This window comes from Vidua macroura, chromosome 2 (assembly GCF_024509145.1).
Source record: "Vidua macroura isolate BioBank_ID:100142 chromosome 2, ASM2450914v1, whole genome shotgun sequence".
In the NCBI taxonomy this organism is placed as follows: Eukaryota; Metazoa; Chordata; class Aves; order Passeriformes; family Viduidae; genus Vidua; species Vidua macroura.
The window spans coordinates 23954588-23978479 of record NC_071572.1 but is presented as its reverse complement, the minus strand read 5'-3'; the positions used below and the strand labels follow the sequence as shown (position 1 = coordinate 23978479).

The 23892-nt window shown below is 37.0% G+C and overlaps 1 protein-coding gene across 1 annotated transcript in view; it reads right to left on the bottom strand.

Moving 5' to 3' along the window:
• MYO16 (myosin XVI) overlaps window positions 1–23892 on the bottom strand; it is a 354523-nt gene that overhangs the window by 35776 nt on the left and 294855 nt on the right. The window contains exons 28-32 of the mRNA XM_053971244.1: window positions 23346–23448; window positions 10907–11003; window positions 5262–5508; window positions 3115–3422; window positions 102–1301 (exon numbers count right to left, since the gene is read on the bottom strand). Coding sequence (XP_053827219.1) covers window positions 102–1301; window positions 3115–3422; window positions 5262–5508; window positions 10907–11003; window positions 23346–23448 — 1955 coding nt within the window. The remainder of the gene's footprint in view (window positions 1–101; window positions 1302–3114; window positions 3423–5261; window positions 5509–10906; window positions 11004–23345; window positions 23449–23892) is intronic.

Sequence of the window (23892 nt, the reverse complement as noted above, 5' to 3'; positions counted from 1 at the left end):
GGTTTTCATTATGCATTTTTGCCCACTTTATCAGTTTCCAAGGTAAGAAAGTTTTGATGCAGAAAAATTACACAATACAGAAACACAGAGAACTATCTTACCTTCTGGCTCCCTGATCTTACGTCCTGCTGCAGATTTTCGTAGCACGCTCCTTCCTGAGTTGAACAAGCTAGTTAACTCATCAAGGGGACTGGTCAATGACCTTGAGTTTGTAGGGTTGTATGGAAATGAAGACGATGAATTTGAGTTCAATTTCCTGTTATCCGCTCTTGCCACCTTTGGAGAGTAAGGCAGTTTGGAGAATGGAGATGAGCATCCAAGCTGAGCAGGACTGGTTCTTTGAGGTACTTTTGACAGATCTGAATTTGTACCTGTTTTCCCTGCATTAATCAGAAAACTAGTACAAGTCTCTGGAGGAGATGCAAAATGTGTGGAAGCCCGGTAGGAAGCAGGAGGTGGTACAGGAGGAGGTGGTGGTGGCAGTGGAGGAGGTGGTGTGGAAGGAGGAGTCACTTTGGTGGAAACACTGAACACCATCAAGCCTGGAGATACTGGTCTTTCATTCTCCCCTTTCTGGCCTTTGGAGTACTGGGGTGATAATGGACTTGAACCTTCTGACTGCACAGGGTATTTTAGGTTGGTTTCCAAAACAGGAAGCTTTTTCACCTCTAGTGGTGTTAAAGGTGATTCATCAGAAGCAGGTGAACATGTGACAGGGGTTGGAGGGAATACAAGAAGTGGTGGTCTGTGGGGGAGCAAGTTAGGGAAAGGGGCTGGAATGTCACATGAGTCTTTATAGATCAAAGCTGCTTGACTGTTTCCATCCAATGTTCCATCTTCAATGTTAATATTTTTTTTGCTTTCAAACAACAGAGGAGGAGATCCAGTCACTACTGGAATTATTCCATTACCATTGCTTCCTTCTTCTGGTAGAAAATACTTCATTTCTTCATATACAGACTCTCCTTGTTCTGGACACTCTGCTTCAGCAGAACTGCTTTTCACTGCATTCCCTACCATTTCAATATAGACAGGCTCATTTTCCTCCTCTTCTTGTGACATAAAGAGATTCAGAACACCATGTTGTGGTCCATCAGTAGAAGCTGCTCTCTGTACTGTCACAGTGTCATAAACACCTGGTTTAACTACTGTGCTTGCTTTTTTTACATCCCCAGGCTTTTGGCCAGGTATTTCTTCATAAGAGCCACTAAGTTTTGTATTTGGACTTCGCTTTGGTTTTCTAGGAGGTATTTTTTTCATGGTACTATAGTCATCACTGTGTGGTCTTGGACGGGTCAGTACTAGGAAAGTGAAAAAAGTCTGTGTTATTACCAAGTTAAAGTCAGTTTTTTCTTACACTGGTCTAGTACTTTAGCCTTCAAATGTTGTCCATTTAGTTCTATAATAAGCAACAGTCACAAACACAAGACTCCAAGCAAAAGCATAAATACTTCTAGGAATAAAATTTTCACCTACCCAACCACAGGCCTTTGCTACCTGGGCACATAATCTGCTTTGGTAATCTCTACTGCCACTAAAAGATGAGAACTCGCACCTGAGAAAGTATATTTTGAATTCAAATGTACACTGCAAGATCTGTAACACATGGAAATGTGTGCTTGTTTCTCCTGTTGCTCCAAGGGAGAGGGGCAGGCTTTCAACTATGAGTCAGCACAGTGCTACTTTGACACATATGTGATTGCTAGTAATTGAAACACCCCCCTTTTATGTAATATCTTTAAATCTCCAATTATAGGATGATATTATGCCCCTCTCTTCTTTGGTACTGCAGGTGTGGAAATAATTTATAACTTTAGGGAGTCCCATAGCCTAAGGACAAATCCCTAAGTGAGTATACATTTGACTAAACTAGATGTCTCTTTATAGCCTCCAGGCATGTATGGAGTGAAGAGACTAGAGACTGAAGAGATTAGTATTGGTCTTCTAAAATCAAAATTCAATGGTATAAATCAGAGCTGGTTTTGGACAAAAATACAAAACTGACATAATTCCTGGAAAATGAGTTTATGGCACAGACACTTGCCCTATTGTTTCATACATATAAGAACTCCAAAATTATTTTGTGAGTATATGTAAGCATTATTGTTAAGACCACACATACATATATCAATTTTTGTTCTTTCAAAACACGTCTGCTAGAACTTCTTGGTTAAATCTCTTGCAGATTTGGATACATAAAGATTAAATTACTACAGATGTCATTAAACCATACTAGTTTAAAAGTATGTTTGGTGTAGTTTATGTCTCCTTACAAAGAGCTTGAATGGGCAAGGAAGAGATTAAGAAAAATGGACTTTCACCTAATGAACTGGACACGAGAACAGCAATTATTTTGAGAGAGGGAGCTGCAAAGATTTCGATCCATTGTATGCCGGACTAGTGAGTTATGGAGAACTTTAAACCCAACCTGCAGGATCTTCCTTGATAAACCTTGAGGATCATTTACACAAAACATGACAAGTCAGGCTTATCAAGGAAAGCAGAATGCATTTCTTTCTATCATCTTCCACCCATTAATTTCAAAGGTAAAGGAGAATAAAACAAGTGAACTCAAAACCATGCTATATGTACCATAACGCACTGAGACATTTTGGTACACTTGCAGCACTTTCCTTCTAAACAAAAATCACTCTTAAACAAATTATGGCAAAAAAACCCCAAACAAACAAACACTGAATGCATAAGTTATTCATGTGAGCACAGAGACAATGTAGGAGAAAGTTTAATGTTATGTCAGTGAAATTCAAGATTCGAGCATTCTGTTTTAGTGATGCAAGATATTCTAACAATTTAAAAGGTGAAATAAAATGGTCAGTGGGGTAGAATAGCTCATGTTGACACATTACTTGTTTCTAGAGAGATTTCTACAAATAGGTTTTGATTTTGTCAAACTGGGCAATTAGAACACATGAGTATTATTTGCTGATTTGGGAATAAATGACAAATTGGCTAATTTTATTTACTGCCACTGAAATATTTCAAGGAAGCAGGACCTCTCAAAGGCATTTGACTGTGTTTAAAAGGATCAAAGTGAGAAGAATAAATCAATAACTCAGAGTAACATTTGCAACTGTCTCTGCCTTTATGTCTAACCTTCATTAGCGGTTTCTTTAGAAGCTGCCGACAAGCAAGCACTAACAGCCTCGTAGGAGGCACTCAGTCGTGTGTTGGGGTCCCTCTTTGGTTTGGGAGGAGGCTGTTTCCTTGGTGATGGCAGGCTATTGCTGTCATCCATGCTGAAAACAGAGTGCAGGGAGGGGGATCTGATGGATGACCCAGCCGCAGAATGTACCAAGCCATCCACTGCCATGGGGACAGGGACGGAGCTGGAGTGAAAGTGCTTAGACGTTCGACAGCCGGCAAAGCTGTCCTCAGAGACCTTCCCACCCTTGTCTTCAGCTCTGAAAACACAGAAAAGAGGCCCAGATGCATTATTCAAGCAATAACAATGAACCTGTTCATGCAAATATAACAACAGCTTTTTGGTAAACAATCTCACAACTCCCCTGCTGTGTCAAGGGGATGTGGATAGTAATCTTCTGACAAACAAATCCAGATCAAGCTGCTAGCTTTCTTCCATTTCCTGTTTCATGATAAATCAGGACACCGGCCCTTTTTTACACAAATGCAGCCTTGCTTAAGCAGTCTCATGTTGTTGACCAGACATTCACTGAATGAATTGTTCACACTTTGATTGCTGCGCACAATCAAAAGCTGGGTTTTTAATCTGAATGATAATTTCTGGGAAATCCATTTTAATAGAAAGTTACTGAGGCAGCAAATGCTGAGCCTTTATCATTATTTTCTAAAAGGACAACTATAAATTCTATTTAGATAATGCAAATCTTTAAAATATTAGATGACCTTTTTAACCAGCTACATTGGCTGCTTGAGCAGTTCCACCCAGATATCCCTATATCTTCCAGTTTAAACTTAATTATTAGTTATTACTTTTAATAATAATTTTTATTATTATGATGTCATGTTTAGTTGTTTCATTTACAATCCAGTTTTTCAATTTCTCCCTTTTTTTCTTTGCTATTTGAATACATATTGAGAAATAACCTTCCAGCTGCTCCTAACAAATCGATTTTTAACAAAATTTCTTCAAACATTTTATTCCTCCAAGAATCAAAACACTGAGACCCTTTTAACTTAGAGTAGTAATGTAATAGATAGAAGATGTCTATACTGCCATTTTTCAAACAAATCCCCAAGCATTTGTCTTTTTAAATTGTATTTCTGCATGGCAAATCACCAGCAGAGCTGAAATTCATGCACAGGATATAGCCAGCTGCCCATGTAGCAAATGAAACAGCAAAAGATGAAAGCATGGTGCTCAGTGGATAATTTGTTTTCACTGTAATGTTTAATTACAGTCTTTCCTACATAGGCATTTCCTCCAATTTGTAATCACTGGGATATTTGAAGCTAATTAAGCAGATGCACTGCCATTTTCACTTTTATTAAAGTCACTGACAAAAACAATGATAGCAAAGGGAGTTGTTCTGGATGAAAATTAAGTTCCTATGGAAAAATAAACATTTATATGTCCAGCAAGTTATGGACACGTTCTTTCTATTCACATACATCGATTAACTGCAAATGCTAACTCTGCCCACTCAGCTGTCTAAGAGAGAAATCAGAGACTCAGTTCCTAGAGAATGGTTCTCCAGCATTTACTGGTTTTGTAAAATAGAAACTCCTGAAAATTCTGACATGAGTTAAAAAAAACAACATTTGCCCATTTTTAAATAAAAGCATCCTCTTCACAATCAATCTACTTGTTTCAATGAGAAATCAGGATTTATTAGTCTGGACTTTACTGTATTTTAACACTTTCCTAGCTGATTTTCATTACCTAGGCAATTTCTCAGTGTTGGTATTTTAAGTCAGGGGAATTTTTCTTTGGCCTGTTTGGTCTGATGAAGTTAAATCATAATCTATTTATCATAGAATTAGACATATTTCTGTAAAAAATAAGTGTTTCAGAGACTTGAATAAGTTCCTCTAAGCTCAGTGCCTCCTGAATAGGATGTGGTAGTCTCCTTAAGTTTCTAGAATTAATTACCTGATATACAGGGGAAAAAAAAAAAACAAACTAATGATTTGAGATGAGCACATACTTGAGAATCCTCCTGCAATCCTTCTGTCATTTCTATTGTTTTCTAAGCAGGGAAGGAATTCACAAAAACTGAAGAGACTCATTAGTTCTTCACAGCAGGTGTTTCTCATCTTACCTTTTCTGGCCTTCTTCTGGCCTGTTTCTAGCCTCTCCCTTTTCCCTGTGGTAAGCAGTGTTCATCTCGTTGCGGAGCCGGTCATTTTCCCGAGCAATGTCAGAGGCATTTTGAATCACCAAGTCATCGTATGTTTTCAATCCCATATCCTCAGCATTCTGCAAGAAGCTTTTGATTGAGGTGACCTCTTGCTGTTTGATGGTCCTCTTCTGTAGCAAGCGCCGGCGAGCTAGAAATCCTCTTACAACTACCATAGTGGAAGGAGAAAATATGGACCAGTGAAAGACAGCTAATTGGGGAATTAACTTAATATCACAGTGTGTTCTGCTGTAAACATAAGCAAGCCAAGTTCAGTCAATATCTTATACAAATTAGGAAAGAAATCTAATGGCATATAAATAACATAGTAAAATGGAGCTCTTTCTGTTATTCTACTGCCAGTGCTTAAAGCAAGTAGTGACAGTAAATTACTAAATGTGAGCTATCAGAACTCAAAATGTTTATTTTCACTGAATGCTATTTTTTATTACATTATAACATAAATGTAATAAAATGTATACATCTTACATATGCATAATGTAAAATGCATACATTGATGTATACTACAGATTGTGAAAGCATACATTTACACTGCAAAGGCCAAAAGATATTTGTTTCAAAATAAATGCCTGGATAAATTAATTGCAGTGAATGCTGTAGGAATGAAATGATTGCTGTTGGTCAGCTTTAAAAAATACTTTAAGTGTTTCAATGTACTTAATACCTCATCAAAATCACAACCAACACAAGATTTTTTTTTGTTTGACTTAAAGAGCTTTCGCTGCTCATTTCCTTTCAGCTAAAACAATTAGATTAATTTAATGCAAATTTCTTAAATGTACCTGTCACATCATATCTGCATTTTTCAGGTGGAAGTTTTCATCTACATTGCATCAGCTCCATTTATCTATTAGACTTTTTCTTCACACTTATTGTCATCTTTATGCTGGGAAAAGATTTTAGTGCATCTCCTATAATAGCTTTCTGTAGCACTTTCCTAAGTAAGTACATTCATTGCAAAAAATCCTACCCAAATACCACCCAGTATCCTGGGTTTTCTGAAGTAAAGTTGATCAGAAACACATGGCACAGTGGCCTCTGTGGCCATAATAAATTGGGCACCATTTTAATCCCAGCATCTGCAACAGGTTCAATATTCTCTGAACCTATGTTTTGGCTTAGAAGGCAGAAATATGCTAACTGAAAATACTGTGGTGGTTTTTTGTTTTTTTTTTTTTTTTTAAAGTTTCACATGTTTCCTTCCAGAGGTAGAACCACTGCTGGGTATCTCACAGGGAAGAACTTGTTTTAGAATTACTTTTCTGTTGCCTTAAATACTCTTGGTTTTCATCTATTTACATGAATCAAAACCAGGTCAAACGTCATCACTGCTTCTTATGGTTTCTCTCTTTCTGGTCAATTGAAAGTTTTTAATCCGTGAAGTTAGCAGACAATAGCTTGGCTAAGATGTCTGTTTGAGTTTGCGGGAAGATACTAAGAATGTTGATTGGAGGATAAAAAATTTAAAATGCATTAGGTATTTACAACAACATAGTTAAATTTCAGATTTAGGGTTACTGCAGTACAACATTAAATGATGAAGAGTCAAGCTGAAATAATCTAAAGGAAAAATGTCAACAGAGAAAAATACAATTAGTCTTCTATGAATATAAAATGTTATCGAATAAAATAAACAGCTAAAGCATAGAGCAATGTAAGGTACTTTTTGTCATCTTCTAGTGCCTTGTTTAGACACTAAAATAAAGATTTCTTTTGTAGAGATGCTCAGTGCCCAGCTGACAAGATGTAAGAAAGGCTAATGTTAACATACTAATAGTGCTTCTATCTAAAATTCACTGGGTTTGAAAACCTTCAAATTCAGATAACTTGAAACAATTTCTAATAATAATTTATGATAGACAGCTTTGAAGGTTTATACTTTTATAATCACAACCAATCAATGCCTTTAATTACATTCCATAAAATCTGACTTCTTTAAACTCCGAAACATTAATGCACATACCCAATTTACTTGAAAGAGAAATTAATAGTACAGTTAGTGTTGACAATTTTATGAGAATATTCATAATAAAGATGTTACTGAGTCTGAATCTAAGGGTTACTGTTGCAAAAAGAATGAATACATGCATAGAATATTATCAGAGTTCACTGCTCACAAATATAAAAAATTTGAAAGAGATTAATAATAAAAAAATGTTTCTTCCTAAAATATTCTCTTTAAACCTAACTTCTGCAGAGCAAAAATAGGCATCAAATCCTGGGTGACTTTGGAAAAAAATCTGTATTTTAAAGTAATATTTTTACAAGAGTGTGTGTGTCTGTGTGTGTTTTTAACTTGACAAAAAATCAAACAAACAAACAAAAAAAAAAGATTGGCAACACCACCAAGGTTGGTTAAAATAAAGAAATTAAGAGATCAGTGCTCTGATAGGATTGTTAGCAGGCATGAATGAGCATCTTAGAATAGCCTGCTAGAATGGTCCAGTAAAATGAGATCCACTAGAGCTAATTGCAACATTTAGAGACTATACAGCTACTCTGGATTATGCACTTTCACCAAAATGAAGGAGAAACATTCAACAAAGCTTTATTAGGAAGGGTTGGCAGATAGACATCCTCCTTTACACACATTTTCATGAACTGAGTAGTTCAGGTTTCTCTTTAAGTGATAGATATTTCTCTACACTTCCTTCTTTATGAGAACATTTGAAAGATTTTGGTTTTGGTTAAACACAGAAAAATTTTATAACCTAAAAAACTGCTATGAAATGAAACTCTCAGATCCTAGATTTTTACTACTTAGTTTCATCTACTACTATTGGGTACTATGATTGCCTTGTGAATTTGCTCCTCATTTATGTAGATCTAAAATAATTCTCATTATGAAAATTAAAATAATTGAGGTTAGCACCCACAGGGCAGAAAAATAGCTAGTACTTTAGAGTTCATCTAAGGATGAGGATTGGAATAATCAACATTCCAGTAGACCATGGATCTGGGTTATGTGAGGAATTTATTAACTATTGTGTGTACAATGAATTCAAGTTAATTCCTCCTCTACATGAACTCTGATGGAAGAACTTCAGCATGATTGCCTTTCCTATAAGTACAAACAATTTTCACAGTGATTCAGGTCAAAATGCATTATATGTAGTTCCTTTACCTGCAGAAAAAAAAATATGACAAGGTCTCTAAACTCACAGATATAGTTTTATGTAAAAGTGCTTCTACACATGCTTTCACTTTAGTTTGACCCCTTTCTTTGCTTGTGTAAGATAAGTTTCAGGATACTAGGAAGAACTTATGTGGTTTGCTTTGTTTTGGGTTTTCCCCCCCAAACCTTGAAGAAGGAATTGCTAGTTAGATTTGAAGTAAAAAGAGTTGACAGGAATTTTGGGCAAGACCTGTTTTGCCTTAAAGCTAAGCTCTTATCTAGGTATATGATGTTACATTTAAAACCTGATACAGAAATTAGAATCAGAATCAGAATATCCTGAATTGGAAAGTACCCATAAAGGATCATCAAGGTCCAACTCTTGGCCTTGCACAGGACACTCCAAGAATCACACTGTGTGTAACTGAGAGCATTGTCTGAACAGTTATTGAGCTCTGTCAGGCTTGGTGCTGTGACCACTTCCCTGGGGAGCCTGTTCCAGTGCCCGGAAAGTTGCATAATGATCTCTTGGGTCCTGTCACTGGTCACCAGTGAGAACAGATCAGTGTCTGCCCCTCTACTCCTCCTCATCAGAAAGTTGTAGGCTGGTGTGAAGTCTTCCCTCAGTCTCCCCTTCTCGAGACTGAACAGGCCAAGTGACTTCAGCTGCTTCTCGTACAGCTTCCTCTCAAGGCCCTTCACCATTTTCATAGCCCTCCTTTGGATGTTTTTTTTTTAACAGCTTTATTTTTTGTTATATTGTGATTATTGACTAGTTTGGCTATTATTCAATATGTTTTCAGGAGAGGTCTGGCTTGCATGTAGAGGGCAAGGGGACAGAAGTGCATTGGGACTAACACCATTACTCACTAAGCATCACTATGTCAGTGTAAAGTATATGGATACCAATTTTAGGATAACATAAGAACAATGTACTGGTACTCTATTTTATTCCAAATCTGCCAGAGCTCTTTGGCATGCTAATTCTACAAGTTTACAATTCACCTGTTTGCAAAAAGGCAGCTTCTTTCATGAGCTAAGGCACGAGATCGATGTCTAACTACTGCTTACTCATCCAAGTTCCTGATTTTCTCAGGTTTCCCAGATCATAAAAAGCATACAGATGAGCCATAGCTTTAAACACACTTTTGGCAAAAAGGACTTTTCAAGTTACCCTAATTAAGGAGGATAGAAACAAAACCAAGAAAAATATTTTATAAGGAGCCATGTAGCCCTATTTTCTTCATCCTTCAGGCAGGCTTTGGTGATCTGTTCTCTTACTTCTGTAAAACATGGACATATTTGAGGATGTTTTAAATTTTGGTGCAGGGTTATATTAAAGAATTCTGTTTGCAAATTGGATTCTGAAAGGTAAATATTTCCTTTCTTTGATAAGTCAGCATAAGAAGGGAAAGAGGGCAAACTGTTATTGCTTTCCAAAGTGCATAAATACAATAGGGTAATTTGCATTAAAAAAATCATGCCCAAGTTATAAACTCAGCTGAACTGTGGTGCCTGTTACCTGTCATTCTCCATGTTCATTTCTGAACTGTTACCATTTGGATTTCACTTGCTTCAGGTTTTCTCTTGACTTTCTGTTTTTTACTACATGCTTACAGTGAGGAACAGATAATTAAAATGAAAGGGGTTTCTATTTCTTAAGTCTGCAATATTATGTGTCTGACAAAAAAAAGGATAAGATTTTGTATTTTTAATTTCCTTTAAATAGGTGAAAATGGGAATTGTTGCAGACATCAGCCAATTAGGTAAATAATGAATGGTGGGAAGGAAGCTTCTTCAAACAAAGCAATATTCATATTTTCAGCAGTTATTTGAGACTGATAGAAAATGGAGCATAAGTAACAGGAAATCAGGAGGCAGTGGATAGTAACTCCTTTTAAAAATATGTCAAAAAATGTCAGTAACCTTAGGAAAAATGCAGGCATAAAATGGGGGAAAAAAAACATAAAAAACATAAAAAAACCATAAAAAACTAGCAGTCAAATAAGAAAGTATTAAGAAAAAGGGAAAAATAAGGACAACTAAACACGCTCACTTATTAGCTTTGCTTTTAGTGTTGGTATATTTGAAAATATTCCAATTTTGTATCACTGTTACAATATTTGAGATGCAATAAGAAAGTAAAGGTAATATTAATGCCTTGAAAAATCACTGAACTTACTCAAAAAAGAAAATATTCAAGATCCTCTAAGTTTTAATTACATTCAAGACTTTGTCATAAAATTATGTCTGACCAACAGAAAGTGCAAGAATCACCAATGCTAATATCATCTCGAAAATCTGTGTATATCTGTAGGGAAATGTATAAAAATATAGCAACTATTCAAGGTGGAGAAAATCTCTTTGCTATGCAATATTCTGCTCCGTGTACAAAGCAACAGCTCAGGAATACTTGCTCTGTAACTGTTACCTTTTTGGCAGGTTATAATTTTCTTCTGAAGCTGAAGGCACAAATCGTTGAGATGGTCAGCTTGCCAGTACTTAAGAAACACTTTTCGAACTCCTATCTAGAATACAAACAGCAGAGAAATCATCAACAAATAAGGCCAAAACAATGACAGGTAAATAGAGATTGCATGTTAACAATCCAGCAAAGGGTTGAAATAATATCTGCAATTTAGGAACAGTAAAATGCCAAGTCTGTAACAGAATGCAGTTATCACTTGGTTGAATAAAAGATGTATTTGTAAAGGATGAACAAGCTGTCAGACAGATAGTTCCACTTTAGTTCCAAAAATATCCAGAACAAATAGTACAATCTTCAAGTTAAATAAGCTGGGGAAAAAAGCATTCTGAATCTAATGTGTTAGACAACATAATAGAAAATAAGGTTAAGTCTTATAAAGTAGAAGAGGGTGTGCATGAGGAAAGGTGACAAGACAAAGACATGTAGAACAGAAAATTGTGAGATAGCTGCCATCTGTGGAACAGGAAGAACTCAACTGAAGTTGGAGGATGGGAGAAACTCACTGTCATTAGTGACAATGATTCCTAATATCCAGTAAAGTTATGAATGCTCGTTCCCAGCCTTGCTTACTGAAGCTGTGTTTTGGGTCTCCTTTCAGGATCAAAGTCAGAGACAAGGAGTAATTTGTGAAAAATAATCTCCTAAGTATTGATTCTGGTGTTGTGTAGTATCTTGGTTTAATCATCTAGTTCTTGAAGTAACAATCATTAGATGCTCTCACTCCTTTAGAGGCAAATTCAGCTGTTTAGACCAAAAGAAAACACCTTTTTTTGATACCTTCTGAACAAGCTGAAACAGTCCTATAAAATTCTTTGCATCATCTTCAAAAGCATTCCTTTCTAATAGACTTTAAAAACCACACACAACCTAGCAACTCTAAAACCAGTAAGTAAGTGGAAAAAACCCCAAACAATAAACCAATCATTTTTCTCAGCAATTTTGTAGAAGTAACTTTCTTCACTTCATAGAAATAAAAGGAACAGTACCAGAAAACTGTGCTACCCTAGAAGATTCTAGCTTTTGCCTAACTATTAATTTTTTTTTTACGGCTAATAGGCATACTGATTAATTCATACAAGTCTGGCTAAAATTGCAGAAATTCATTCCAACTCTTGTTTGTCTCCAGCTTGCAAGCTCACTCTCTTCTTACTGAGCCATCCTGCTCCACTGGTGTTTTTTACTTTCGATCTGGAGGGTTAATTGCACACCCTTCCAATTTTTTTTTAATCCAAACACTGTTAGATGTACATCCTTGTAGGGTTGGATGACAGAAAGCCAGGATATATATTTCACAGCTAAACTCCATTAACTAAATTCAGAAATGATTGTGGCAAGTTCTTGTCCCTTGGCTTCCCTTTTCTCTACTGTAGAGAGCAACTATTTTGAATCAAATGTTTTAAAAAGTCTGTAATGCTGAAGTTTGAGCTAACAATGACGGTGCAGTTAGTCTTTTAATTAAAATCAGATGCACTCAAATGCAAAACTAGAATGCTTTCTATTTTTTTTTTTTGCCATTAGTCTCTCTTTTCCCTATAAAATAGTCCCTTTTGAGTTATCACAAAGTGTGTGGAAGTAGGTGACAAAAAAGACATTTTACTTGTCTCACCATTGTAGAAATTCAGAAAAAGGGAATAGGCTCTCTTGGTCTGGTGGTTAATCTGAGGTAATCTCCCTGAGATACAATTGTGCAGTCACATGCCGCTCTTAGGGCCATGCTCTCTTCTTCATTTTTCTGACTGGTGACTTCTAATGAATTTTTTTTCCTTTTCTTCCTCAACTTTTGAAATTCTGTGTTCACCTGGTTATCTTAACCCTTTGCTCATTGAACAGTTTTTTTCCCATCCATCTTGTCAAACCACATTATGAACCAGTGTTATTACTAGTTTTGGCTACTAATATCTTCATTGTCTTGCCTACATTGCCTTAAATACAGATTTCTCTGTAAAAAATAACTGAATTCTTATTCATATAGTTAACTGTAATTAAATTATCATGTGGTTATTATAATTACTGTTCCATCGGAGCAGCTCTCAGACAAAGTCTGAGAACAAATACTTAATAAAATTATATTCCCCTACTCTGATTAAATTTTCTCTTTAAACTTTCCACAAATCCTCTGCATCACACAGGTTTTATCCTACTGTCTCAGGCCTATGCCAAATGATCCAATTTTTCCTTATTTCTGTCCTTTGTCCTTAATTACACAGAGTTCTGGCTTCTCCCCTTACCACAGCAATACTGATACTCGGACAGTAGAAAAGGGGATGAAGATTATACTTTCCAACCTTAAAAAAGATCTAGTAATGCCCATGGAAAAATTAACAGCCCCATTCTCAATTAGTCTCATTATTGACACACTGGTTGGTCACATTTAGGCTTTTCAATTTCAAGTATTTCAAATGTGTAACTTACCTAAACAATGAGTTGCAATTTATTGTGCAGTGTGCAGTCACAAAATCACAGTCAAGACAATTGCTGAAGATTATGTTGGTTTGGCTACAAGTGTCTGACACTGCAGTCACAAAGCTATCTAGGGGACACGCAAAGCCTTATTTCTCTTTTCTCTCCTATACCCAAGGAAAAATATAAATGGAGTTGTGGCATTACTTATGCTATGAACTTCATTAGTAGGAGCCTGCTACAATTTTTAAGTGAATGAAGAAATACAAAATGTCAATACAAATCTATTTTTACATTCAGATAAAAGCTATTTATAGATTTTTACATCATATGCCAGGTCTACAGAGAGCAGAGCTCTAGACAGAAGCATGTATAGTAGAGACTACTATTACATGTTTGATTATGTTAGTACAGATAGAAATCTCTTTTGCTTAGTCTTTGAATTAAATCTGAGAGCCTCTAAGGCTGACCAAGAGAACAAGATAGTCTCACTGCCCTCTTTACAGTTCTGGTGTTCAGTGAAAGCAATAATGATGAAAAATGTTGGAATTTCACATGTCACATATCAAAACAGTTTTTGAGGTTGCCACCTGTCTTCATGCTGGTCTCTTCTTTAATCACACAATGCTTCCTGCTTTTCTTAGGGGAAAAAAGGGTCAAATGTTCTTCCACTACAACACTCACATTTCAATATTTTTTCTGGACTACAAAGTGCTCTCAATCTGAGTCTGAAATTTTAATGTCATTCAGACTCCTGTATAGTAAACCATCTGTGAATTACAGTAATAGTTATTTTAATTAGGAAAGCATTAGGGTTTAAAATGTTATTTTTCAAAATGACACATTTTTTAAAAACTAAGTAAAATTGTCATTGATGACTACCAAAGCTTCAATCGTTGCTACAGGCCAGCTGGTTTGTGGATTTTTTTTTGTTTGGTTGGTTTTTTTTGGCGGGGGGGGGGGGGGGGGGGGAGCTGTTCTTTCTCTTTCTTCTTTTTTTTTTTTTTTAATTTTTTTTTATTTTTTAAAATTTTAAAAAGAAATTTTTTGTTTTTTATTTTTTATTTTTTAATTTTATAGAAAAGGTGTAGGATGTAGAAGTACAGACATTCAAAACTATGGAATGGATGCTGAGATTGTGTGTAGGTGGCATGGAGGCAGTATTAGCTCATACATAATAGGTGTCAAGGGAATCTGTAAAGCTGTTCTTTAGTTTAAAAAAGGCAATTTGTGGGAGTGCTGAGTGTTTCTAGCAGTACTTTCAAAATAGCTACCTACAAAAGACAGAGAACTATAGTCTAATGATATTTTACACAATGACACACATTTTCACAGAGCATTAATGAAATTTAGAAAAAAGCCTTAATACTATTGTAAAATGTGTCTTCTTGCAGTGTACATGTCTACAAAGATATTATAATGACAAACACAGGGCACTGATTTTGAAGGACTGAAATTTTATTTTTAAAGGTTTACTCTGCTTTGTTTCATACATTTTAATAGTCCTTTGTAAACTAGTGATGTTGCACTGTGGTACATACTGAATAAACCTACATTTTAGCATACTTTATGGCCTTAATATGAAGTATGTGAATAGTCTGGTATATCAAGCATTTATCTACATTCTTGTCAAGAGCTGGACTTTAGGGAGATAACCTGTCATTCAGGTCTCTGGGAAGGGGCAGAATAATGATCACTCCTTTTCCCTAAACTGTACAAACCTCACAGCTCTTCATACTTGTAAGGCAATATGAAGAACTGCCTTACAGAAAAGGAAAGGAAGTAATTAGGAAATACAAGATGCATGTAAGAAACACTCAGTAGGTGAAACCCTACCCCAATTAATCTCATGGGATCTCGGTATTTACCGGGCATGTCATTCTAGTTTTCAGAATTCTAGAAACAGACACAGCACCAAAATGTGGTGGTATATGCTCCTCCCCACCCCCTCCCCAGGTCTGCTCTATGATCTCTCTCCTAACCTAAGCCAAACCACTCATTCAGAACTCAGAAGATACAATAGGAAAGGGTCTCTTGGTATAAATGAGAAATACAGGCAACAGGTGACAGGGAGAGAGCAGTGGTACAGAGAGGAAATCCTAAGGCAGGAGACTGGAAAACTAATCACAGACAAATAAGGGATGAAGACTGGGACCAAATATGAAGCAAAGTATCTAGTAAAGTGTCAAAAGGTGGGAGAGGTGGGAGGGGAGAGAGGAAGACATGGGATCCAGATCTGAGATGCAAAAAATACCAAAAAGAAAATTGAGCTAGCAAGACTAGTAATCCTAAGCAAAACCTGAAAGATGGATGGCGAGAGGGAGGAATATATACTAGAGGGAAAAAAATATTTTTCATAGAAATATGAACTAAAAATAGAGCTTTATGTAAAAGAATGAGAATTCGTGTGCATTCTGAGGTCAAAGTCGACCATCCATCCTATTCCCTGGCTGAAGGGAAGCATGGGTTTGTCTAGCACAAAGTCACTGAGTGAGCTTGTGGGCAGTGTCTGGCCCAGGTCAATCTTTTGGTAGTACTGGTGAAGTAGAAAGTCATTCTCTGGTGGTTTCTGCAACTATCAAATTATTTCCAATATTTAATGGAGTGACAAGATGAAAAAAAAATATAATGGGACAATATCACTATATTGATATAATCCAAAGTATGAGAGAAAAATAAATGATTGTGTTTTAATAATTTCTGTTAGTATGACCCCCCCCCTCCAGCCCCCAGGATTTTCTTTATTAATTGCCTAAAAGAAAATTGACTTTTAAAGTAAAATATTCAAAACAAACAGGAAATTGACTTCAGTTAAAATTACTAAATAACAAATGAATGAACTAGCATAAAATTTATGAGGTCTAAAGTTTTCCTACTTGAGGGAAAGAAAAAAGTTAAGAATCCCTTATATATCAGATTGCTTGCAAAGTGCTCCAGTACTTCAGCATATCAGGTACAATGCAATCTGTGTAGCATGACCACTTTAATTTTAAGCCAAAATAAACAGTTCTGTTTAAAAATAATTTAAAAGATTATCTGAAATAGGCATCATTTACATATGTATGATTTCATACACTTCTGCTCATTCCTCTGATTTAATCATATGCCACTTATGCTCTACATTCTGCTATTTAATCATAAATACATTTTTCCCAAAAAATAGCAATTAGTATGCTAATATTATATTGGAATTTAAAAATACTTAAGGGCAGCTCTATCAAATCCAACAAATGAAATACCCATAGAACAGTAATAAAATATTTTTTTTTCTCTGACTTGTAAGAACTGTGGATCAGACTTTGTTTTCCCTTTGCAGTTCTAGAAGTGTTAAAAGAATTTAAGATCTCTAAATGGACTTCTGGGATTTCTCTATATTGAGGACTTCACTGTTTTAACACTCATGACTGCAAGTTTGATAATACAGCTCCTCACTGGCAAAGATAATTTCTCCACAAACATTGCTGGCTCCTGAAACAGCTTCAGCAATGTTTGTAGTTGTGAAAGTGTGAACTGGCACTAGCACAGCATCGATCTCAAGCAATTACCTCATTTTGAGCTTCATTAAAACATTCTAACTGGCTCTCCTGTACTGCTTATTCCATACCTGATGAGTGTACCTGATAATCCCATTTGAAATTTAAGACTTTATTCTTTGCAAAATCAATGATCTCTTGTGTTCAGAATTCAAAGCTGCTGATAAGAAGGAATCATTGTGGGTTAGAGGAAGCAGGCTAAATATTGGAAAGGTAAACTAAGACAAAGCTTTTATTAGAAGTTTTTAAGGATTGCTATCTTTTAACCAGATAAGCATTTCTAGCAGTCAAAGGCTAAAATATTATTTCAGTGAAGTCTGACCTTTGCAGTTCTCGTATTTAACAGATGCACTTTCTAGTAAAAGCAAATTAAATTTATGTTTTCTTTTTCTTCTTGTATGGTACTATTTGTTTGCATTTCAGCAAGCTCCATCTGAAGTAACTCAGAAGGGTTAATTGCAGACTACTGACCTTAGCTAAACAAAATGTAGAGCTACAAGTTTTGATGAAAAAGCTCAGTAAGCTATGAGCTAACAGCTAACTCTTTTTTATTGAATTTATATTTGCAAGCTTAACAGTGTGAGGAATGATAATCCAAACAAATGAAAGTTTCCTTATGTCAGTAAAAAGAGCCAAGGACTGTTTGTGCCCATACTTCTCCCAAAGCATGATAATGTTTGCAAATTAAGTCATGCCATTGTGACGGTAGGTTTTGCTTAGCTAATGCATCAGCGTGTTACAATAAATGAACAAAGCACTGAAAATGGGGATTTTTTAATATAAAGACCTTCACATATTCTGGGGTACAGGAGATTCTTCTGCTTTGCGTGGACCAGCCAGTACTTCTGCTCAATTTAACTCTAAAGTTACTAAATATCACCTCACTGACTTCTCCAGGGGCTAAACAAGTCTATTACTTTCTCGCTGCCTGGAGTAAAACTGGTTTGTTTTGATTTAGCAATCTAATTTTCTCTTACATCAGATGTGCTTAAAAGTCACAGCAAGTAGCTAAGCTTGTAGTGATCAAGTATATATTTAAGCTGAAAGAATATCTTATCAAGACTGCATACAGAGTCAAGATGCAAAAATTGCCTTTCATTAGTTGGTCTGCACTTTCATAATTCTAGTACTTATGTTAAGTGCATGACTGAAAGTGCATGGCATGTCAGCTTCAATGAAACCACTATTTTATTGTCCTAGTTTAGTTATCTCCAGCTCAGTTTACCCAAGGAACAGCAACATTTCATAAAGCTATCAACACTTCCGTCCCTACGTGACCAAAGACAAGTCAGCAGGGAAGAAGACCAGCTTGGCTGAATAGGGAACTTTCACTGGAACTCAGGGAAAAAAAGGAGAGCTTGCAACCTTTGGAAGAAGGGCCAGGCAACTTAGGAAGACTACAAGGTTGTCACTAGGTCACGTAGAAAAAAGGTCTAGAAAGGCAGAAACTCATCTGGATCTCAATCTAGCCACACTGGGAAAGATAATAAAAATTATTTCTATAAATATATTAACAAAAAAACAGACCCAAAGAAAATCTCCATCCTTTTTTGGATGCAAAGAGGAAAAGGCAGAGGTATTTAGTGCCCTCCTTGCCTCAGTCTTCAGCAGAAAACCTAGTTTTTTTCAAGGCAACTAGCCTCCTAAGCTGGTAGACAGGGACAGGGAAGAGAACAGACTCCTTGTAACCCAAGAAAAAGTAGTTAGTGACCTACTGTCCCACTCAGACACTTAGAGGGCACTGGATGGGATCCATCTGGGGGTACTGAAGGAGCTGGTGGAAGAGCTTGCTAAGGCTTTCTCCGTCATTTATCATCAGTCCTGGCTAACCAGAGAGGTCCCAGACAATGGGAGCTTGGCCAGTGTGGTGCCCATCTACAGCAAGGGCCTGAAGGAATATTTGGGAAAGCACAGGCCTGTCAGCCTGACCTTAGCGCCAAGGAAGATTATGGAACTGATCATCATGAGTGCCACCATGCAGCACTTGCAGGACAATCAGGGGATCAGCAGCCAGCAGGGATTTAGAAAAGGCAGGTCCTGCCTGACCAACTTGATCTCCTTTCATGACCAGGTGACCTGTCTAGTGAATGAGGGAAATGTTGTTTGTCTACCTGGACTTCAGTAAAACCTTTGATACTGTCTCCCACAACATTCTCCTGGAAAAGCTGTCAGGTCATGGCTTGGACAGGTACACTTTTTGTTGGGTTAAAAACTGCCTGAACAGCTGGGTCCAAAGTGTGGTGGTGACTGCGGCTGGTTCCACATCTAATTGGTGGCCAGTCACTAGTGGGGCTCCCCAAGGCTCAGTATTGGAACCAGTCCTGTTTAACATCTTTATCAATGGTTTGGATTGAGTATCCCTAGCAAGTCTGCAGACAACATAAAGGTGGGTTGGAGTGTTGATCTACTAGGAAGCTGGAAGGCTCTGCAGAGGGATCTGGACAGGCTGGATCAATGGGCCAAGACTAATGGTATGACATTCAATAAAGCCAAATGTCAGGCCACACTTTGCCCACAACAACCCCAGGCTTGGGTCAGAATGGCTGGGAAGTGGCTCAGCAGAAAAGGGCCTGGGAATGCTGATTGACACCCGGCTGAACATGAGCCAGCAGTGTGCCCTGATGGCCAAGAAGGCCAATGGCAGCCTGGCCTGTATGGGAAATAGTGTGGCCAGCAAGGCCAGTGAAGTGATCGTCCCCCTGTACTCAGCACTGGTGAAGCCACATCTCAAATTCTGTTTCCAGTTCTGGGCCCCTTACTCCAACAGAGAAATTGAGTCTCTTGAGCATGTCCAGAGAATGGCAATGGAGCTCGTGAAAGATCTGGAGTGCTCCTGTGAGGAGCAGTGGAGGGAGCTTCCATTGTTTAGCCTGGAAAAAAGAAGGCTCAGGGAGGACCTTATCACTCTACAGCTACAATGAAAGGAGATTGTAGCAAGGTGGGGGTCTGCCTCTCCCCCAGACCACTGGTGACAGGACAAGAGGAAATGGCCTCAAGCTGTGTTAGAGGAGGTTCAGATTGGACATTAGGAAGAATTTTTTCACTGTAAGGGTGATGAAGTATTGAAACAGGTTGCCTAGGAAGATATTGTAGATACCATCCCTGGAAGTGTTCAAGGAGAAGCTTCACATGGCACTTAGTGCTATGGTCTAGTTGATGTGGTGGTATTCAATCAAAGTTTGACCTTGGAGATCTTTTCCAGCCCTAATTATTCTATGATAATAAATACTTGATTCTAACAGGTAAGCTGATGAAGCAAGCACAAGACATTGGCCAACTAATAGTGTTTGCTCTTATGCTTTGCTAAAGAGTAGAAAATAAAACAAAATTGGACCCTGGTATTGGATCTTCTGCACTTTTTGTCTATTTGAAAACAGATTGCAGATTTACAAGAGAAGAAAGAACATGTTCTATGAGTAGGGTTTGAGTTTTGTTGCTTTGTAGGTTAATAAAACACTCTTCAAACACAGCATATTGAGAAGGAACAGAGAAATTGTCAAGCAGGGAATAAATACAAAGATACTATTTTCTTTACTCATTTTCAGGTATTTTAATTCAGAACAATTTTCCCTCCCCCAGGTTAATATCACCTTTCTCAAAATGGGATGGTGAGGTACAGTGTCAGAAGAAAGTTTGAAGTATCATCCATATTCACTCAGCTAAAAAGTCCAGATCTTTCTTTTTCCCCCTATGCTCTTGAGCTTATTGGCAACTTCATCTTCTGATGATGACATATAAGCTGGAGGTTGATTTCAGATCTGTGTTGCTTTCTCCTAAATATAATCATTTTTGATGAGGGTCTTTTAGCTATCTTTTTGGTATCTTTTTTTACCTGAATCTGCAACAGCTCTTCAGGGAAGTGCATGTAACATTTTGGGGAAGACAATTTTTGATTTATTCATGAACTCCTGCAACAAATAGATTTTTATTCCAGCAGTGACTCATTTAAAGCAGTTACTGCTGGCAACAGTGGCTGAATAAACTGGTTATATGTGTAACCCCCTGCTTTTTTGGATGATTTTTAGTAATGCACTACAGATGACTCCTTTCTTCTGACTTTGCTAGCTGACATCATCCTTGCTTCCTAATTCCTTTTTTCTTTCCTTTCCTCCTCCCGTTTTCTACCTTTTAAATATTTTCTTTTTTTGCAGGGTCCTCTGCTGTAAAAGCATAGAGGAGAGCACCCATGACAAATGCAGATTGTGTAACTTTCTTCATTTAGATTGTTATTTAAAGTTCAACTTTCATGATTAGTCAAATGAATCAAAAAGATAATTGAGAGAGAGATTATGTGACACAGACATTAGTCACTACTGCTGATAGTTGGGTATGTGGTTTTGTATCACCTATACAAAATAGATTGGTACCAAGCTGGTATTCACTGGATATTTAAGAAATTGGACTTGGAGTGAATTTTCTTAAATTTTCTTCTACGCTTTTCATCCTTCCATTTCTTTTTATACCTCTTTGTGGCTTGAAAAAGGTGTACAGAGAAGGTAATTCATTTTTCCAAACCTTGTTCCTTGCAGCTTAGTCTGTTGCCATGTGCTTCTTAGTCACTGAGTGACAATGGTATAACTCTCACCCCCAAACCCTCCCATTCCATTTAATTTGTCAGTGTCTCTGAAGAGTTTTGTGCCCTTCTGGTCTGAGGGATAATGCATTATGCACTGCTGTAGTTTTGCACACCTGACTTCTTCTGGAGTTAATGAGATTCTGGAGTCAGAACTTCTAAAATCTGTTTGAGAGCACAAGCTTCAGTCCTCTGCATGATGGAAAGATTCTGTTTTGCAATTTTCTCTTAAAATTTTTGTCTTCCTAGGTTTCAGTCTTGTTTTCAAATGCCTATCACTACAGAATTACTAATCTTCAGCTCTAGGCTTTCACTGATGACCAACTGCTTTTATCCTGTGCTGTAACAATGGTTCTTCAGGGAAATAAACTTGATAGGCATTCTGCTCTGTGTTTTGTGACTAGAGCACACTATGCAATTATTGTTACACAGCTTTTGTCCAATGTCACGCTTGTATCCCCACATAATTTCTAAATGTGAGGGGTTCTCTCATCTCCCGGTACTTTTAAATGAAGGTACAGTTTCTAGTTGTTAATGATTGGGGTTTTTTTTATAGGGAACCTTGTGGCGATGATGCAGAATATAGATCAGAGCAAACTTAATGGGTAGGAAAAGCAAGTCTATTTCAGTATTATCTTGTTCAGTCTTTTGGTCTTTTCTATTGAGGGAAAGGGGCTATATGTGCCCTCTGCTTTGCTTGGTGACTAAACTGTGGCTTTAAACAGTCTTATGATTAAAGAAAAATTTTCTTATATGTCTGAGTGCAGGTGTTCATGCATGTGTGTTCCCAACCTAGTGAGGGCCTATTTTTGTTCCTGTTGTTACTAAGGAATCTGGGCTACTGAGAAATACCCATAGCACACATTCTGACTTAGCCCTTGGCCTTTATGAACAGCTTGCAGAAACTTTTCTGGGCATCTTAGTACTCAGAGGTCATACATTAATTAAAAGACCTCATCCTTTAAACTGAAGAAGCCCATAGGAGTGCCCTAACCACTGTCCAATCCCTTAACTTCACAGCTATCTCTGAAATTGGTCTGGATGCTCTCTTGTGGAACAGATTTCAGTCCTGCTAGGCTGGAAAAAGGCCGCAATCTGAAGCTCACACTTCCTGTAGGAGTGGTCTGTATGTGAAGCCACAGAAAGCATCATTTCTATTCAGTAGCTTCTATACTATGCAAAGAAACATGTTTTTCTTTTTAAAATGCACATATTAAAGAAATCAGTCCTACTCAATTACAAAGCCATCCAAAGCAGATAACTGAGTACTCTGGACAAATGGAGACATCCACCTTGAAGTCTTCATACTGTTGAGAATTATATGATATAAATAGGATAAGGAGACAAGATAAGGAGTTGATAGTTTCCTGTTTAATGTTTGGTACTTTTTAAAAATTTTTTAAAACTTTACTTGATGTATGGCAACCTCAGGTTCTCTGGTGGGTCTGTGTACCAGCATGCTGGCACCTACAAATGCATTGACTACCTGGGAAATCCTAATTAGTTGATTTTGAGCCTGCCCTGTTATGACAGTAGAGCATTTAGGATTTTAAAGAAATAAAATACGTAAGGTTATTCAGGAACCATTCAACCACTAAAATGTATATAATAAATACTTCAAAAATCTGGATAAAAATTTACATAGTGTGCATGGTTAATTGAATCTTTTTCTTCTCAGAAGAATACACAGATTTTTTGACACAATGATCACAGCTACTCATAAAATTCTGAAAATTAGTTTTATAATTTACCCAAGCATATATTAATTGGCAAAAAAATACACTGCTGCAAAGGATGTGGTGGGTTGCCTCCAATGGAAATGACTCAGCTAGCTTGTTTAAAGAATGATATTTTAATTGCTTTGTAGAACACAAACCTGCCAGCCTTGTAATTTACACTGCTGAAGAACAAGATGACATCTCTCCTTGGCACTCAACTTCTTCTTCTCTCCTGCTGCTGTATCAGCCAAATCTTTATACCTAGAAAAATCAGCAGAAGTAGAGTTACTGTAGTGTTGGTCTGATTGACATTTTGTAGAAATTGTCAGTTTTCCTTTGACTCTCAAATCTTTGATATCCAAACTGGAAGGCTGGGATTCTGATCAGGGTGAAGAAAACAAGAAGGCAAATCACACTAAATCTTGTATATTTTTAGACATGACCTTGGTTAATAACAAGTGATGCCTAAAACCCAAATTTGCTTCCGGTCAGTTCTTTGGATGCCTCACTGAAAATCAATGCCAAAGGAATTAAAAGCCTCCCCAGTGAAGATCATTGGGACTAAACTGGGTCATTGAAAGGAGGAAAATATGTTTTCAGTATGTGTCATACAACTTATGCCTCTTAAGGAGTAATTCATAGGAAAGCGACATTGACAAAAATGATTTTCATCAATCTGAAATAAATTTTCATTTTGAACAGAAA